The sequence below is a fragment of the Salvelinus sp. IW2-2015 genome, linkage group LG10, assembly GCF_002910315.2.
Source record: "Salvelinus sp. IW2-2015 linkage group LG10, ASM291031v2, whole genome shotgun sequence".
Taxonomy (NCBI): Eukaryota; Metazoa; Chordata; class Actinopteri; order Salmoniformes; family Salmonidae; genus Salvelinus; species Salvelinus sp. IW2-2015.
The window spans coordinates 9,169,137-9,189,385 of record NC_036850.1 but is presented as its reverse complement, the minus strand read 5'-3'; the positions used below and the strand labels follow the sequence as shown (position 1 = coordinate 9,189,385).

Below are 20,249 nucleotides of genomic sequence, written 5' to 3'. Positions count from 1 at the left end.
CGTGGTATCCAATTGCTAGTAATTACTAGCAATTGTTTCATCGCGACAACTCCCGTACGGCCTCGGGAGAGATGAAGGCTTCTTAACACAGCGCGCCTCCAACCCAGAAGCCAGCCGCACCAATGTGTCGGAGGAATGTGTCGGAGGAAACATTTGGTTAGCGCGCACTGCGCCCGGCACACAGGAGTCGCTGGTGCGCGATGAGACAAGGATATCCCTACCGGCCAAACCCTCCCTAACCCAGGCGATGCTAGGCCAATTGTGCGTCGCCCCACGGACCTCCCGGTCGCGGCCGGCTGCGACAGAGCCTGGGCGCGAACCCAGAGTCTCTGGTGGCGCAGCTAGCGCTACGATGCAGTGCCCTAGYCCACTGCGCCACCCGGGAGGCCTGAAAACCAGGTGTTTTAATCGGTTTATGCTTACTTCGAGTTTGACCTTAAGCCGATTACGATAAACAGAGTAAGGTGTTTACATGACTATTGCATAATCTGCCAACTGTCATAATCAGTTTAATATTGAATTATTACTGTGCATGTAAATGTCCTCAATGCTGCAGTCATTGTGTAAAATGGCACTGCTGTCAAATCCTCCCACATGTTTCTACACTGAACAAAATTATAAACGCAACATGTAAAGTGTTGGTCCCATGTTAAATGAGTTGAAATAAAAGATCCCAGCCATTTTCCATACGCACAAAAAGCTTATTTCTCTCAGATTTTTTGCATAAATGTGTTACATCCCTGTTAGTAAGCATTTCTCCTTTGCCACAACAATCCATGTTGAACAGTATTTCTGTCTGTAATAAAGCCATTTTGTGTGGAAAAACTCATTCTGATTGGCTGGGCCTGGCTCCCAGTGGGTGGGCCTATGCCCTTCAAGGCCCATCCATGGCTGTACCCCTGCCCAGTCATGTGAAATCCATAGATTAGGGCCTAATGAATTTATTTCAAATGACTGATTTCCTTATATAAACTGTAACTCAGTAAAATCTTTGAAATTGTTGCGTTTATATTTTTGTTCAGTATAGTTTGACGAGCTGTTTTCAGCAACTGGTATTGTTGAATTCGGTTGTTATTTTGGCAGATTTGCTAGCACCAAACGATTTAGCTAGCTTTTCACCTAGTGTTTCATTTGCAATGTGACCTCCTGTACTGTAATGAACAGTGAAGAGTGAGTCACTTTTCTATGCCAGGTGAAATGGTGCATCATCAGCTCATTGTTATGGATGTATCCAAATAAATGCCACTAGAAAACAGCTTAAACAAATGCAAATGCAGCTACTCTGCTGTTATTCTGGCTGCAGTGTTTGACGTGACTGTGCTAGCTATAGTTGGCTAGCTAGCAAGCAAGGGATAAGAACGTTGCCGGCCATCATGGCAACCGAATAAAAAGAACGAACGACTGGATCACGTCTTTGGCAACGGACTAGCAACCAGGTCTGGTGGGATGGTAAAAAAGTATAAATGTACTTATCAAAATGAAAATATAAATGAAAACATGTCATTTCTATTCTATATCAGAAATCTGTGCTTTAGTATAGTTTTCTTTGGAATCTGTGGTAATGTATAAGCGGGATAAAACCCCTCCGCTCTGTATATTACCTTGGAAAATTTAACTCCACAGAGGGACTCCGCAAACCCATCGTCCTAGTGCGTCGTCCATTCATTCCAAGGTAATGTATAGAAAGTCGGCGTTCATCCCTTACTTAAATTATGTATATAATCTATGATGGACTTCTGTATATCGCATGCCACATCTCTCATGATAGAGTTAGAGATGCAGAGATTTTTTAAAAGTCAGATTTGGCAAATTAACAATTGAGGCCAAGATAAAATGCCTTTAACGCAAATGTCAAAAAAAGTTACAAAATAGGGGAAATGCAAGAGGTGCTTAATGAGTGAGGAAGAGCAAGAGAAAAAGAGAGCGTATTTCATTGCCCTGTGATGAATAACAAAACAATGGACAGGTGTCCATGAGAGAGAAAGAGTTCGGGGAGGAAGAGCTGATGACAAAGCTGGTGACAGACTACACCCACATGTCAGCATGTCACAAAGACAGAGGTTATCTGTGGATGTCACCTGGTGCTACCGTGCCCTGTCTCAGACTGATGGCCTGACTCTTTCACATTGGAAATTTGCCAGTGTATATTAAAGCGGTGGGGTGGAGAAAATGGCCATGTCCTGTTCCACTCATATGCATCAAGTGATGTGGGCTTTGGCTGGGATTCAACTCAACTGTCCGTTCCCACTCATGTCGTGAGTCTTCAGATGATTGACTGACCATCCAAATGGATCAAGAAGACGTAGGCTACCTAACATTGTATATACTGTACACACACAAGCACACACACACACACACACTCGGCTCGACAAACTTTTCTATTCAGGACAGTGTTCCCATGCTGTAATGGTGCCAGCAGCACAGCAGAAGGCTGAGTAATAAATCAGGCAACAGGAACAAATATTATTTATCTTCCTCCCAAAAAGAAATACAAAGAAACAATCCGACCAGCTCCAGATACTGTCAAACCTAGGGACAAAGGTTTGGATATGCAGTACATGAAAATGAAATGAATAACAGTGTGGTGGGCTGGGGAGGGGAGGGGAGGTAGAGCTGTACGAGCCAACCCATGTACCCCACCCTCCCTCCCCTACACATTGGAATTCCTTGCACATCCCTAGGCGCTTACTCATGCCTCCTCAGACAATCTGCTATTCCCCTCTCCATGTTTTATGGATGGGCTTTCCTCCCGACACGCCGATTAAGGGACAATCAAATTCTAGGCCACCTCCCGGCCCACGGATCCCAGTCTCTGGAGGAAGGGCCGGCTATAGGTTCCATTAACATGTCTGGATCCTGTCGGAGGGGGGACACGTGACTCCTCCCCCGACCACGGACACAGAGGGCTGGGTGAAATCAAACCTAGTGGCTTGCGAAAGTATCCCCCTTTTGCATTTTTCCTATTTTGTTGCCTTACAACCTGGAATTAAAATAGATTTTTTGGGGGTTTGTATCATTTGATTTACACAACATGCCTACCACTTTGAAGATGTAAAATGTTTTTTATTGTGAAACAAATAAGAAATAACACAATTTTTTTTTACTTGAGCGTGCATAACTATTCACCCCCCTAAAGTCAATACTTTGTAGAGCCACCGTTTGCAGCAATTACAGCTGCAAGTCTCTTGGGGTGTCTCTATAAGCTTGGCACATATAGCCACTGGGATTTCTGCCCATTCTTCAAGGCAAAACTGCTCCAGCTCCTTCAAGTTGGATGGGTTCCGCTGGTGTACAGCAATCTCTAAGTCATACCATGGATTCTCAACTGGATTGAGGTCTGGGCTTTGATGAGGCCATTCCAAGACATTTAAATGTTTCCCCTTAAACCACTCGAATGTTGCTTTGGCAGTATGCTTAGGGTCATTGTCCTGCTGGAAGGTGAACCTCCGACCCAGTCTCAAATCTTTGGAAGACTGAAACAGGTTTCCCTCAAGAATTTCCCTATATTTAGTGCCATCCATCATTCCTTCAATTCTGTTTCCAGTTTCCCAGTCCCTGCCGATGGAAAAACATGAACCCCGGATCCTCGGGGTGATGAGGATCCTCGGGGTAATGATGTGTTGGGTTTGCGCCAGACATGTTTTCCTTGATGGCCAAAAAGCAACATTTTAGTCTCATCTGATCAGAGTACCTTCTTCCATATGTTTGGGGAGTCTCCCACATGCCTTTTGGCAAACACCAAACAATATTTTTTTCTTTAAGCAATGCCGTTTTTCTGGCCACTCTTCCGTAAAGCCAGCTCTGTGAAGTGTACGGCTTCAATTTGTCCTATGGACAGATACTCTAATCTCCGCTGTGGAGCTTTGCAGCTCCTTCAGGGTTATCTTTGGTCTCTTTGTTGCCTCTCTGATTAATGACCTCCTTGCCTGGTCCGTGAGTTTTGGTGGACGGCCCTCTCTTGGCAGGTTTGCTGTGGTGCCATATTCTTTCCATTTTTTAATAATGAATTTAAATGGTGCTCTGTGGGATGTTCAAAGTTTTGAATATTTTTTTATAACCCAACCCCGATCTGTACTTCTCCACAACTTTGTCCCTGACCTGTTTGGAGTTCCTTGTTCTTCATGGTGCCGCTTGCTTGGTGGTGCCCCTTGCTTGATGGTGTTGCAGACTTGGGGCCTTTCAGAACAGGTGTATATATACACTGAGATCATGTGACAGATCACGTGACACTTAGTTAAATAAAGCCCACCTGTGTGCAATCTAATTATGTGACTTCTGAAGGTAATTGGTTGCACCAGATCTTATTTAGGGGCTTCATAGCAAAGGAGGTGAATACATATGCACGCACCACTTTTACTTATTTATTTGTAGTTTTTTTTTAAACAAGTCATTTTTTTCATTTCACTTCACCAATTTGGACTATTCTGTGTATGTCCATTACATGAAATCCAAATGAAAATCAATTTAAATTACAGGTTCTAATGCAACAAAATAGGAAAAACGCCAAGGGGGATGAATACTTTGCAAGGCACTGTACACTCAAAAGAGATACTAATACTTCATGGATATGGGGTAGATTGGTATAGGTCTGGATGGATATGGGGTGGATTGGTATAGGTCTGGATGGATATGGTAGGTAGATGTATGGAGTTCCAGCTATTGGAGAAAATAGCCTATCCCTTCTCATGCAGCAATTCAATGAGACCCAGTGTGCTGTGCTCATATTCAGAGGGCGTGTACACATGCAGTGTGAGTGAATATAATGGACAGCCTCTGTAAACAGTCTAATGAGTGTGAAGCTACATGTTTACGCTGTCAATGAGCAGCGGATTAGCGTGATAGGAAAAACACACAGCGAGATCAAATGGCCTCAATCAGTGTGGGAGGGGAAAGCGGGGGGAGCCATGTTCCTGCACACAGACACAGACACGTCTCGACAGAAGCATACACACCTGCAGGAACGTACCGGAACGCGTACCTACACAGACAAAGATCCCAGACACTGATTGAACAGAGCATCTCCTCCTACCAAGCTTCTAATCCAATCATGTCTCGTAGCCTGAGGTCAGAGGGACCCACAAGCTAGCTGAGAGAAAACGAGCAGGAACTCAGTGGTGAGAGAGAAAAAAAAGAGAGAGAGAAGAAGAAAAAAAAGTGCGAGAGAGATACAGTATATATAGAAAGTGGGGGAGAAGATAGAGTGAGTAAAGGTAGAAGTAGCTCGCTAGAGGATCGCTAATGGAATCACCTACGGAAAACTTTTCCATTCTCCTCATCTCTGACAGCGAAGAACTGCACAGTATGACAACCAAACAAAAGCCAACATGTGTTCTGCCATCTTTCTCCTTTCCTTCTCCCTCAGTCTCCCCCCTGCTCAAATCATAATTGTCTGTGACAGGCACACAAAAGCAGACGTGTGTGGGGGAAAATGTGAGCGCCGTGCTGACTGTTATCTTCTCTGCAAGACTCTCATTAGTCTCGGAGTGGCTATGAACCCATTTTCTCCATTGTTGTCCTGCCACTTATGAGTGTGTGCTGTCGATCCCCTGGATGAGGGGGGTAGTTATGGGAGAGAGTGGTTCTGAGACTAAGAGATGGGAGTCAGACAGAGGTGAAGAGGTGGGGGTGATGCGGGTATTGGCTGTGTCACTCAGCAGCTCTTCTAAAGGACCCCTGGTGTTTACAACATAACCAAGATGCTCATGTCTGAAAGAAGAAAAGAAAAAAAACTGCCACTCAAAATGGCAGCCTGTGAAGGACGAAGGCAGGGCTAGTTTAGTTGAAGGATGGAACAGGATTCGAGATCTCTCGTCAGGTTTCAATGGGGGGAGCACTGTACCTCAGGTTCCCCGGGCTTAGAAAGGTACCCTCATCCGGGCTTAGAAAGGTACCCTCATCAAATTACTTCTTTACCAAAGCTCAAGGCTACAGGCTTTCAGATTGAACATGGATTCTATATTCTCTTTTTTATTAAATTCTCCTACCCCTGTATATACTGTAACTCTTGCTCTGTGCTCACTCCTGTGGCATGCATCGTCCAGACACACTGGGAGAAGGTGGTCCTGGAACCCATCTCCATCTGGGAGAAAAAGAGAAAGACATGAATAAAACAAGGAGCAACAAGAAAGCAGGATGATGGGGAAAGACTGAGATGAACAGAGACAGAACAGCGGAGGTAAGAGTAAAAACATTTCATCAGGGCATTGAGGAAAGAGAGAGAGACAGGTAGGTAGGGAGGGAGGGAGATGAGAGATGGGAGTGAGGTAAAAGGTGAATGATGGAGACTAAAACAGTAGTTTCACAAATCGGAGCGAGCTTGCCAGTCGTTTTTCCTGTGTTATCATCCACTGATGTTTACTGTCAGACCAGTAGGATGGCACTGGCTTCCACTAATGAAGCACATTATTATTCAGACAGAGAGTGGGAGAAGGAAAAAACACAGAGAGAGGGAGAGGCGGATGGAGAGATAGGAGGAGGAGAAGAAAGAGAGAGAGAGGGAAACCGCAGTGCCTGGTGAAGCTCTGATGCAGGGTGACAACCCCATTGGCATTCATAGGATACAACACAGGACCAATAACAATGTAAATCAGAGGCCGGGCCTGCGGAGAAACCCAGAGATTACACACTCTCCACACTTCCTGTATTCCCCTGGCCCAGGGAACCAGCCTGCAGCCAGACACATTACAACACCCCAGTCTGTAATCTGATCTGGACCCTGTCATGCAACCAGACTTGGGAAGGGCTAAGGAGGCTCTCTCTGTGTGTGTCAATGTGAAAAGTTGGACACATTTTATTTGTGTGTGTGTGTGTTGGTGCGCGCCGATTTAAAGAGAAAACAATGTACGAGGTGTTATCCTTGCTCTCAAAAAAAAAGAGGCAGAGAAGTGTACCTCGACAACGTCAGAGAAATATCACATCAGAGATGAACAACAAAATAAATACTGCCTGGGAGAGAGGGAAGGGGGGAACCATCAAAAATACCCCATTCATATTTCAAAAGCATTACCTGAGAAGACTCTCTGCACACGGACCACTGTAGTTCTACAGAGCTGTCACTGTTAAGACACTAACGGAGGAGAGGAAATCCTCCGCGAAGCGCTCAGCAAAAAAACGGCCGTCACCTCAGATGTACGCTAGTACGGTCGCTCGGGAGAAAAACCAGAACACAAATTGTCACGTCGTCGACGTAATTCCTCCACCTGCATTAACAGTCAACTCCTCCTGTGGTCCTCAGCTGTGCAGTCTCCATCAATGACTTACGCATCGGGCGCTGTCGCTTTGAGAAATGCAATTACGGTTATGATAAGGCGGACGGAACGTTTTGTCTGGCGTATGTTGTGCACGCATTAAGACTACGGTGGCGTGGCTATATTGTGACGGAAGCGTTGCACCAGCGGATGCAGCCGTTAAACTGTGGCTTACTTCAACAGACATTCTCGTGGAGTCATTCTAATGCGCGTGTCAAACTCATTCCACGGAGGGCAGAGTGTCTGCGGGTTTTCCCTCAGACCTTGTACTTGATTGCTGAATTAAGGTCAATAATTAGTAAGGAACTCCCCTTCACCTGGTTGTCTAGGTCTTAACTGAAAGGAGAAAAAAAACTCAAACCTGCAGGCCCTCCATGGAATGAGTTTGACACGCTAAGTCTAACCTTAGTTGGTAACACTGAAAAACCACACAATGAATGTGTGCGTGTGGATGTAAAATGGAAACAGCCCAACATTATATTACCTTTATCACTATTTGAAAGCTCATAGATTCATGTTATGGATGAATTGTTGATGATGTAGTGAGTAAGGCGATAGAGATGGTGTGTGTGTGTTGGAGAAGCGGTTTAGGAGGACGGTCTCTCCTGTATCCGCGATCTATCACTGAGGTGTATGCGGAAATTGAAAGCTTGGAGTGTGATCAGAATAACTCCCACTCCGATATCAAGCAGACGCGTCACGCTCCTCGCTTTCCTATCTCCCTCTTTCTATTCCTCCCTCTCCCAGCTCCATCTCCCTCTCTCTATTCCTCCCTCTCCCAGCTCCATCTCCCTCTGTCTATTCCCCCCTCTCCTAGCTCACTCTGTCTATTCCCCCCTCTCTCTATTCCTCCCTCTCCCAGCTCCATCTCCATTCCTCCATCTCCCTCTCTATTCCTCCATCTACCTCTGTCTATTCCCCCTTCTCCCAGCTCCATCTCTCTATTCCTCCATCTCCCTCTGCCTATTCCCCCCTCTCCAAGCTCCATCTCCCTCTCTCTATTCCTCCCTCTCCCAGCTCCATCTCCCTCTCTCTATTCCTCCCCCCCCCCCTCTCCCAGCTCCATCTCTCTATTCCTCCTTCTCCCTCTGCCTATTCCCCCCTCTCCTAGATCCCTCTGTCTATTCCCCCCTCTCCAAGCTCCATCTCCCTCTCTCTACTCCTCCTCTCCCAGCTCCATCTCACTCTCTCTATTCCTCCCTCTCCCAGCTCCATCTCCCTCTGCCTATTCCCCCTTCTCCCAGCTCCATCTCCCTCTCTCTATTCCTCCCTCTGTCTATTCCCCCTTCTCCCAGCTCCATCTCCCTCTCTCTATTCCTCCCTCTGTCTATTCCCCCTTCTCCCTCTCTCTATTACTCCCTCTCTCTATTCCTCCCTCTCCCAGCTCCATCTCCCTCTCTCTATTACTCCCTCTGTCTATTCTCCCTTCTCCCAGCTCCATCTCCCCCTGTCTGTGTTCTATCTGCACATATCCAGCTTTTCTGTGCTGCTTTTTTCTTTTTATTTCTCGCACATTGAAATCATTTGACCCTTTTGAAGAGCCCAGTCTCCTTCTCGTTCATTCCTCTCCTGGAGGTCATGTCCCCCCCCCATCTCCACAGAACAGGTGCTCTGAATCCAATATATTTTTTAAAATTAGGCACCAAAAGCTCTTGGTCGACTCAGGGAACAAAAGTGAAATCAAGGACAACGTGCTTTGAAGATCAGTGCAATTAAGCTCTTTAAACTCGTTGCAGGTGTTACAGGCGTGTGCTGGCTTATGCCCCGGTTCTCCTGCCTGCCTGGCACGATGCAGTGACAAGGGCCAAGAGCAAGCAAGTGCAGAAAAAGAAAAGGATGGAAAATATAATGAATTCCGAGGGGTTAATAGAAGGTAACGAGAGGGCAACACGGAGTAATTGGGAGCTCCAACATCAGAGCCAACATTCAACACTCATTGTGTTTCATACTATGAATGGTCAGTCCGTCTTCATTCATTAGTCATCCATTTTCCATTTAAAACAGCATCACCAACACATGTGCACAGCTGATCAAAACAGTGACGCGTCACATAAACAAACGGGGGCAAAAGCAAAGACGCGTTCCTCCGATTCCCGTCAATCCTTATTGACCTCCAGAGCCTGAAAGTGTAACAGCGATGACAAGATATATCCCTCTGAATCTTTAAGGAAAGTCTTTGAGCATCCTCCTCTTAACCTTCCTAACCATGGTAACAGCTTGAAGTGACATTTCCATAGTGATACAGTGAAAAGATGATTAAAGAAAAAGTTTGCTCAGATAAGCTTGAGATTTGAACAAAAAGGCCAAGTCAGTCAGAAATAAAGAATTAAATACACACAGAAAACCACATAGGTAATTTCCCTTGGTATTTCCCTGGGCTCAAGAAACATTTGCATTTTTGGGATGAGGAAATTTGTACACTAAATATTTCATGTCACCCCTGACTTATGTATTTGTGTGTGTTTCATCCAGTCAAAATGTAACAAATAGTTTACTTAGAGTGGATATGCTGCTTTATGATATGGAATTGATTAGAACCCTGTGGCCCATCTAGAAATACAATGTGATTTTGGACCTACTTCAACTTTAAGATTACAACTCATCTACTGGGACTGAATTTTTACTTCAACGCCCAAGCAAACAAACTTCTGAACAATGAGTAAAGCTGAGACATTCTAACAAGATAGGATGTTGGGAAACTCTGTGCTCTCTCTGTCTGGGAAATGCTATTAGATCAGAGCTGTTTGAAAATGTCATCCCGAAAGAGCACAGACAGTTACATTTAGGGGCCTTTGAAGACAGACACCAACAATTCCTGATACTGCGAAAGAGCAATGATGGAACTGGGAGTTTAAAAGACCGAATGAGAAAACACGGAATGAGAAAACTCACTAAAGTCGACAAAAGAAGACTGGCCAACTTTCTTGACATTTTCTGGTACACTTCCGGGCTGGGTTTTGGTGAAGTTCCCATCCTGAAAAAAAAGGAATGTTCAAATTAAAACGTAGATACAGTTGCCTACTGTACATTTCAAAACTGAATGATGGACAGAGTGAAAGGACAAATGGCCTGGTACTTTGACCATCCATTAGTAAGGGGCTGCTTTAATTGTGTGAGCAGGCAGAGTGGGTGACGGGACACGGGGGGGTAACAGGGGACACGGGGGTGACAGGGGACACGGGGGGGTTACAGTGGAACAGTAGCAAAGCGAATAACATGGCTGTGCTTTGAGATTCAAGCTGGAATAGTCTCTCTATACAAAAGGTTTCTCTTTACTGTATATAAATATGGCAGGAGTATCAGCGCGTGTGTGTTCTTACTAGAGTCTGGGCTCTTGACCCACACAGTGACATTCATTAACACAGATCTCTCAGCAGACCCTGACACAAGGCCCCAGGAACACTCTCCTGTTACCATGTAGAAGACCCTCTGGCCTTTACACTCCAGCCAGAGGAAACACGCTGCACCCAAGAAACCATGCAGCGAGCTACATATAGAAACACACTAGCGGGCTGGGATACACACGGCTCAGTCGTAGGTTCTGCCGGCTTCTTTCAACCCAAACATATGGCCCGTTGCCTTAGAATGTGAGGTCCCAAAAAGATAACGTCAAATACTTTTTCTAAAACAGGAGTTGCTTTAGTTTTGATACCATAACGTGAACGCAGCAGGACTTCCCTCCCTGCTCCGTGACTCTACATGATGTGGCATAATGAATCGTGTATTTGGTACAAAAACAGAAAAGGGGGAGATATTGGGGGGCTGTAAAACTCTTCCGCTCTCCTTATCTCCTTCTCCCTTCTGGAGCAGCAGATGAGAGCCCGGCCCGGTAGGAAAGAGGAGGCCTACCGAGCAACCCATTACTGATTTATGGCATCTGGCAATATTTTCAGAGAGAAGCATCCCGTTCGTTCACTACTTTTCCTTTCTGCTTATTTATTACCTGGCAGTCAGACAAAAAGTAGGCAGCTTTTCAGACTGAGCGAGCATGTGAGTGTCTCCTGCCTGCCCATCCATCACGCATCACGCATCTCTCTCTCTCTCGCTCTCTCTCTCTCTCTCCGTTATTCAGTACCTACCGAGCAGCTACGGCATGGCAGGACGCACCGCTCCGCAGTGTGGCTCTGCTGATTTGGGTCTGTGTTATGTTACACGGTGATCATCTAATTGAGTCTGGGGTTGACTTATGGAGCACCGATGATGGTGTGTTTGGAGAACACAGACACCTGGATGGTTAAATCTGTTCGGAACACACGGAGATGCTCCGACTGAGTGTGTTTTGATTGAGTGTGTCCATATGTGTGTGTGACTAACTCGTGGATTGCGGGCGTGCTTTAAAAACAAGAAGATTGAGTTGTGGGGGCATCCCGAGTGGCGCAGCGGTCTAAGGCACTGCATCGCAGTGCTAGAGGCGTCACTACAGACCCGGGTTTGTTCCCGGGCTGTGTCACAACCAGCCGTGTTCGGGAGTCCCATAGGGCGGCGCACAAATGGCCCGGCGTCGTCCAGGTTAGGGGAGGGTTTGGCCGGAGGTGCTTTACTTGGCTCAACACGCTCTAGCGACTCCTTGTGGCGGGCCGGGCACCTGCAGGCTGACCTCAGTTGTCAGTTGAACGGGTTGGCAGGTCATGTTTTGGAGGACGGGTGACTCGACCTTCGCTTCCCGAGCCCGTTGGGGAGTTGCAGCGATGAGACAAGATCGTAATTGGGGAGAAAAAGGGAGTAAAATACCAACAAAATCCACCCCCCCKAAAAAAAWWAATAATATGATGCAGTCAGTGTTAACCATCTCTAGAGTATAGTAGGGGAGATCTAAATCTTTGTGATTGACTGGTGGTGGCCTACTGATTGAGCATTTGAGGCACGGAAGCCGTTCCTGATTAAATCTGTCGTGTCGCCTTTCTGATTGAGTGAGGCGCGCTGATTGAAGTGTGAAGATCCGCAGACTACGGCAGCAGGTTCACGTTTACACACAGTGCATTTGGCGTGTCTCTCATGCAACGACGCGCTTTTCGAATCCACTTTACTGCGACTACTGAGAAAACGTATCAAACAGCTAATGCGTTCCCTGCATGTTTGTTTAGCAGGAACGGCTCCTTCAGCTGGTGAATTGACAGATCATATCAGGTATTAAAGTAAAGGGGTTGCCCATGGCTTGGTATTAGCCAATGAAAAGCGTTCCCTCTGCCTTTCCCTTCTCCACAAACAAAAGGCTGTTCTTGCGTAATCAGAGAGAAGAGCAGAAGGATGCCCGGGGAGTCTTCGGAAAGAAAGTCATTAAAATGAAGTGTTGAAATGGGCGAAAGCACTGGCCTGTGACCTGCAGCTGTTAAACGAAAGACCGCCCAGTAAAGGCAGCAGCCAGGGATCACTGGGGTCTTACACAGAGGAAACCAGGAAATTAGTCTCTGGTGTGTGTCTGTCACAGGGTGTGTGTGTGTGTGCGCGCGTGTGTTACGTCTGTGAATTAAATCATGGAAACACTTCAATAACTCTGTTGCCACCAATCACCGGTGCATTCCACCATCAACCCTTAAAGCAAACCCCTCGTCCTCCCAAAATACGTTCTAGAAACAAAAAGAACACCACCAACAGGAACGGGTAAACCGGCTGGATGAATCAGACGGGATGAAGGATTTGGTGAACACACCTCTGCTTTTAATCACCCAACCCAATTATCCCCTGCTGGACTGTCTGTCTTTGGCTGATGCACTGTGCAGTGTCCCTACAGGCTGAGGTAAAGCAACACGGCCCGGGGAACACAGGGGAGATTACCTCCATAAAAATAGATTATTAAAGCACTGTCAGAAAGGTTCCCTCCAGCTCAAGACAGACCAGTTGCAGCATTGGAGAGGTCAAAGTCAGCAGGAGGTGAACAGGGTCCATCTACAATACTGCACCAAAGAAACTCTCTCTTTTTCTCCCCTATCCCACCGTTTTCATCCATTTTGCCCTCCTTCCTATCCCTCCCTCGGTCACATTTTTCATATCCCTGCAACCTCAACCCTTCCCTCCTCCTCTCATCTTCTTCTTCTTCTTCACAAAAGGCGGGTGCCCTGCCTGTGCTTCGTGAGCCTCTGCATCCTGAATTTTAAATACCCTAAAAAACCTGAACTGACTGTACCAGTGCACTTGCAGAATGCAAACTACCACAACAGTGGAAGCGCCGAATAAAATCTACCAAAAAGAAAGTCTCTCTGAAATGACTGTGCTGTGAGAGAAACAACTACATTTACATGTTTGTCATTTAGCAGACGCTCTTATCCCAAGCGACTTACAGGAGCAATTAGGATTATGTGCCTTGCTCAAGGGCACATCGGCAGATTTTTCGCATAGTCTGCTTGGGGATTCGAACCAGCGACCTTTTGGATACTGGCCTAATGCTCTTAACCACCAGGCTTCCTGCTGCCCCAACTAAACTCTACCCATGTTTTCACTGACTGTAGATTGTCATTGTACACTGAGTCAACATAAAAGAGAAATGTGATTGTGTCGTACCTTATTAATCCACGTCTCGAAGCCCAGACCATTGCCAACTTGGGTTGTGAGGAACAAATCTGAAAATAGAATGAGAGAAAATATGTTATTATTCACTGGGAGCCATTTCTCCAGTAGAACCAAAGAAAACCAGAGACAAATGGAACCGTCTGAGGCCTACAGTGACAGAGGTGTAAGAGGTGTAAGATAGAGAACAGAAGCCAACAGTATAGAAACAGAAGCTATAGCAACCCTTGACTGTGCAGTAAAAAAATAAGTTACGTTGATTTTGCTTGTGGAGCCGGAACGGCTGATGGGAGCAGGAGCCTATCTCCTGTTTCTGTAGAGTGAGTCAGCTTGATGTACAAGTACACCCCCTGGACAGGATGCTAGTCTATCGCAGGGCCTTACCTCCAATATATCGCATTAATGCTGAGTGCCAAGCAGAGATGGATCGGGTGCCATTTTTACAGTATGTGGTATGACTCAGCCGGGGATCTAACTCGCAAACTTCCAATCTCAGGGCGGACACAAACTAACCACAAGGACACTGAATTAGTAGGTTTGTTCATCATATTCATCACATCTCCTGCATTGTACTGTCCAATCACACGTCAGTTCACAGTGTGAGACTGGTAAGCCCTATGGCCAGAGAGAGAGATAAGATGGCGAATAGTAAAAACAGATGAACAGTGTTTTCTTTTCAGTACCAGTCAAAAGTTTGGACACACCTACTCATTCAAGGGTTTTTCTTTATTTTTTACATTGTAGAATAATAGTGAAGGTATCAAAACTATGAAATAACACATACTGAAGTGTTAAGCAAATATAAATATAGATTTGATTACAGCTTTGCACATTTGGCATGCCCTCAACCAGATTCATGAGGTAGTCACCTGGAATGCATTTCAATTAACAGGTGTGCCTTGTTAATAGTACATTTGTAGAATTTCTTTCCTTCTTAATACGTTTGAGCCAATCAGTTGTGTTGTGACAAGGTGGGGGGGTATACAGAAGAWAGCCCTATTTGGTAAAAGACCAAGAACAAGTTCATATTATGGCAAGAACAGCTCAAATAAGCGAAGAGAAACGACAGTCAATCATTACTTTAAGACATGAAGGTCAGTCAATGAGGAACATTTCAAGAACTTTGAACGTTTCTTCAAGTGCAGTCGCAAAAACCATCAAGCCCTACGATGAAACTAGCTCTCATAAGACCCAGGGTTACCTCTGCTGCAGAGAATAAGTTTATTAGAGTTACCAGCCTCAGAAATTGCAGCCCAAATAAATGCTTCATAGAGTTCAAGTAACAGACACATCTCAACATCAGCTGTTCAGAGGAGACTGTGTGAATCAGGCCTTCATGGTCGAATTGCTGCAAAGAAACCACTACTAAAGGACACCAATAAGAAGAGACTTGCTTGGGACAAGAAACACAAGCAATGGACATGAGACCGGTAGAAATCTGTCCTTTGAGATTTTAGGTTTCCTGGCGGCCATGTCTTTATGAGCCGCAGAGTAGGTGAACGGATGATCTCTGCATGTGTGGTTCCCACCGTGAAGCATGGAGAAGGAGGTGTGATGGTGTGCGGGGGCTTTGCTGGTGACACTGTCTGTGATTTATTTAGAATTCAAGGCTCACTTAACAAGCATGGCTACCACAGCATTCTGCAGCAATACGTCATGCCATCTGTTTTGCGCTTAGTGGGACTATAATTTGTTTTTCAACAGGACAATGACCTAACACACCTCCAGGCTGTGTAAGGGCTATTTGACCAAGGAGAGTGATGGAGTGCTGCATCAGATGCCCTGGCCTCCACAATCACCCGACCTCAACCCAATTGAGATGGTTTGGGATGAGTTGGACCCCAGAGGGAAGGAAAAGCTGTCAACAAGTGCTCGGCATATGTGGGAACTCCTTCAAGACTGTTGGAAAAGCATTCCAGGTGAAGCTGGTTGAGAAAATGCCAAGAGTGTGCAAAGCTGTCAAGGCAAAGGATGGCTACTTTGAAGAATCTAATATAGCTAAAATATATTTTGATTTGTTTAACACTTTTTTGTTTACTACATGAATCCATATGTGTTATTTCATAGTTTTTATGTCTTCACTATAATTCTACAATCTAGAAAATAGTCAAGATAAATAAAAACCCTTGAATGAGTTGGTGTGTCCAAACTTTTGACAGGTACTGTACGTATTTCAGTGCTTTTTCTTTTTACTTCCGTTCCGCAGCAATTATTCTTAATTTTTTTCTCTCAATTTAATTCTAAATGCCGTTGCACTTTTAGAAGCAACCTCCAGTCTGCAGAAAAGCTAATTGTACATGAACTAATGGTAGTGATGAGCCCTTGGGCTCTGTGTGGGCTCCCTGTTTAGCTCAGGGCTGGGGGAACTCAGCAGCAACACTAAGAAAGAAGGAAAAGGGATGGAATAACTTAGCTGGGATCCCTATCTCTACAGTTATTAATTAATCTATTGTGAGACATCACATGCAAGACAGAATACTAAATTAAACTTCTCAATGCGTCTTCTAACATTACCAGGGTGGCAGAAAAAAATGCCTGCAGGGTCCAATGTGTCTTCTCCCTATAGAAATATGCTCGTCATAATAAGTGAAAAGCACTTATGTTCTGTGCACTGTAAAAGACAGCATGATAATTCGGATGGTGTCTTCCAATTCCAATGAGATATTAAACTGATTTTTGGAGTAGAGCGCTGTCCTTTTCTCTTAAGTCGACATTCCTATTCCACTCGTGCAGTGTCTGCTTCATACCGCCCATGGAAAACCAACATCGAACTGTGATAAGCCTAAGTGTGGCAAAATGGAAGGCACACAAAGAAAACTCCACACACCACATGATCCTTTAAAATCTGCCATCATGCAGGCCGATGCCCTTTTCATGGAAGGGAGCGATAATCTCATCCACAGAGAGGCTGCTTTGATCAATGGTCCCACTGTGGGCAGCAGATACAGAGGGGAGTGGGGTGGAGAGGTTATCCATACAGATAGATAGAGACCTTTGGAGACAGACACTACTATACATTTCACAGTGTGTTGCTGAGGCAACCGCAGAGTTTAGCTGCATTCTCACTTTCCATGAGTCTCTCTCTCGCACTCCCTCTGTGATCTTCAGACGTGTGACCCATGTGGAGTGTGTAGCCTCCTGCAGTCTGCTGATGAGGAGTAAACAGGTTCATTAAAATCAGGCTGTAAGGAAGCTCTCCCCAGCTAGCGGTGGGTATCTGCCTGTCTGATTAGAGAGGGCATGGACGAGGCAGGGGAGCTCTCCACATCACTGAGAAAGCCTGTAAACACTTACAGCCCCCCACGGGACACTCCTCCTACTCCTCCTCGTCATCCTCCTCCTCCTCCTCTCCCTGGTTCACAGTAACGACATACCTCGGTGGCTCTATAAAGACCTCTGCCCAGTAAAATAAAAACGGCTGTATAAACTTCTTCCGTCACTTGGTTTTACACAGTTCTACGCGTATAACACTTTTATTTTTTAAATTATTTTTTACAAATGGCACCGCTACTTGAGCAAGAGGGATATCAGGAAAACACAGTAGTAGTCAATATAACACAATATAAATGGGATGTGCTCCCACCCATCCAGGACATCTACTAGAAACAGTGGCCGAGGAAGGCCCGCGGCATTATCAAAAACCACACACACCAGCCACGAGCTGTTCATTCCCTTACCGTCGGGAAGATGGTGTCGGAGCATGAGGTCTGATAGAAACTGTCTCTGAGCCTGTTGGTATCTACAAGCCATCAGACTGCTGAACACTTGAACTGGTCTGCCCACCTGCTCTGAATCTTCCCATCTTAGCACACATGCACTCACTCACACATGCACTCACTCACACATGCACACACACATCACAACTACTGCTATCAGACTTTTACTATGATTGCTAAATATTGCAAAATGTAAAATACTTGCCCTCCAATCCCCCCCTTCCCCACGTGTTAATATTGGACTATAAATTGTGCCTTCCTGTATTATACTAATATCATGACATGATTTGATCAATTACATTATGCATGGAAAAGTACTGATGAACATAAAATAAATGTCATGGTGAAATGATCCAATGTATTTATAATCAAAGTGACTGTGTTATGACAGGTGTGAAAGCTTGGGTTAATTCAAAGTCTGTGAAGACGGCAGTAATTACTCTCCACCTCTACACAGTGATAATGAGAGTGAACTATGTGGCTTGTCTTCACCTTTCTCATGCCATGTATGAATAATAATCCTATAACCTATTCATTAGAAGTCCCCATAGACAGACAGGTTGCCCCCCTCAATGTATCAGTGGCTAGTTTGCATCAACTACCTTCACTAAAATCACTGCTTTATACCGGCAAACTTTGGTATCAGATCGCAACGTCCCAGCACGCCTCGTGATTTTTTGGGATAGTTGTCTGTCTGAAGCTCCGCCCCTGAATACATTTTTTTTCCTTTTCGAAGTTACCAAGAGAGTCCGTCATTCATCCCAGACCCTAGTCACTGCTGTTGCCTAGGGCCAGGGTTCCCGACAATAATTCATTAGGGAAAGCCATTCATCATGACTTTAAATACAAAACAAATTACAAAAGGTGCAGAAACTTGCAGGTTGAAATACACAGTACAGGCAATTGGATAGACTTCGAAACAGACTTGTGCATATTCAACCCGTGACTCCATCGAATGCATAATTCAGGTATGCGTGAAAGGCTCTGGGCTCTAAGTGATATGTCATGTCACAGTCTAGTTGCAGGATTGCAACCACAAAGCTAATTAAAGAAAGTCTTAATTATTAAAAGGTGCACTATGCAGAAATCGCTCTGCCATTTCCTAGTTGCTCAAATTTGAATAGTTTGGCTAAATTCAGTTTGTGACAAAACAAGCAAGTAAAGCGTAGAGATTCATTGTACCATCTAAACCGTTGTGAAACATATTTTCCATTACCACAAATATTGTATTTTCAGCTGGTTTACATAACCGAAAGTAATAGATGCAAAAACGAAACTTAAGAACGAGAAGCATAGAAATAGAGCATATAAAACAGATCTACTGCCTCTTAAGACTTGTGTTCAATGAGAATGAAAGATCTATAACTCACATTTCTATGTTAATTTGGTCAAGTCGCCCAAAAAGTTACATATTGCAGCTTTAAAATAGAGAATAGGTTGTTTAATTACACCAAGACTTCCAAGCTGTGGCATTGGAGTAAAAAAAAATCAGGTGCATCTGCGGATGAAAACCTACGAAGCAGCAAATCCCAACAGTGATTTCTAACATCTTAATTGCAAAGTGTTCATCCTTAATCAGTTGATTGTTTCTCCCACCTCCTCTCTTGGATTAGGGGTGATTGTTTGTTTCAGTTAATATTCTCCTCGTAAGAATAGAAAAATCTAAGAAAACACACAAGACCATAAATATGTTCACAGATGAGGTAGGCTAATTGTTACTTGCAGGATAACCATTGTCGATTTGAGCCCGGCATTACAGATCCGGAGAGTGGGTATCGGTTTACCTCTCCTTTTCATGGAGCCTGATGTAGCCCATTCAATCAGCTCAAATCAAGTGTCCTTTCAGTCTTACTGCTTCCTTAATTGAATAATCAGGAGTGTCACTGATAATAACATGGAATGACATAAAAAAAAATAACAGGAAAAGAGGGACTGTTGATCATGTTCCAGAGGCCCAGATTAAATTAGATAAAAATATTTATATAGTCTTACCTCCCGAGTGGCACAGTGGTCTAAGACGCTGCATCGCAGTGCTAGCTGTGCCACTAGAGATTCTGGGTTCGAGTCCAGGCTCTGTCGCAGACCGGGAGACCCATGGGGCGGCACACAATTGGCCCAGCGTCGTCCGGGTTAGGGGAGGGTTTTGGACGGCAGGGATGTKKTTGTCCCATCGCGGACTAGGGACTCCTGTGGTGGGCCGGACGCAGTGCACGCTGACACGGTCTTCAGGTGTACTGTGTTTCCTCTGACTTCCGGGTTAAGCGGGCATTGTGTCAAGAAGCAGTGTCGGCTTGGTTGGGTTGTGTTTCGGAGGACGCACGGCTCTCGTCCTTTGCCTCTTCCGAGTCCGTACAGGAGTTGCAGCGATGAGACAAGACTGTAACTACCAAATGGATACCATAAAATTGGGGACAAAACATAAAATATAGTCTTGATTAACAGTGTTAATTTCACACAAATTTTAGACTTGTACATGTGGACCAATTACACAGCGCCTTTTCTTCACTGGCTGCCGGAGGTTTCCCAGCATGCACGGTGAAAGCCTCTGTCCTCTTCTCTGTGGTTGGTTGTTTGTTTTTCAAGGCCTGCTTGGCATGCTACCTCTCCATTATGGCATGCATATTTCAAAGAACTCCAGGATTAATATATTAACGAGCACATTTTAGATTATACCTTTAGGGGAAACCTGCCATAAAAAGTAAATCCAAAGAGAGCTATTAAAGAAAATACTCTTCTATTCATGCCCTGACAGACTTCACACATACAGGTCTACATAGAAACG

General features: G+C 45.0%; 1 protein-coding gene across 1 annotated transcript in view; it reads right to left on the bottom strand.

Moving 5' to 3' along the window:
• The window catches only part of itfg1 (integrin alpha FG-GAP repeat containing 1), a 132,259-nt gene that overhangs the window by 97,741 nt on the left and 14,269 nt on the right, over positions 1 to 20,249 (bottom strand). The window contains 3 exon segments of the mRNA XM_070445376.1: positions 5,985 to 6,079; positions 10,140 to 10,221; positions 13,746 to 13,804. Of these exon segments, the coding sequence (XP_070301477.1) occupies positions 5,985 to 6,079; positions 10,140 to 10,221; positions 13,746 to 13,804 (236 nt within the window).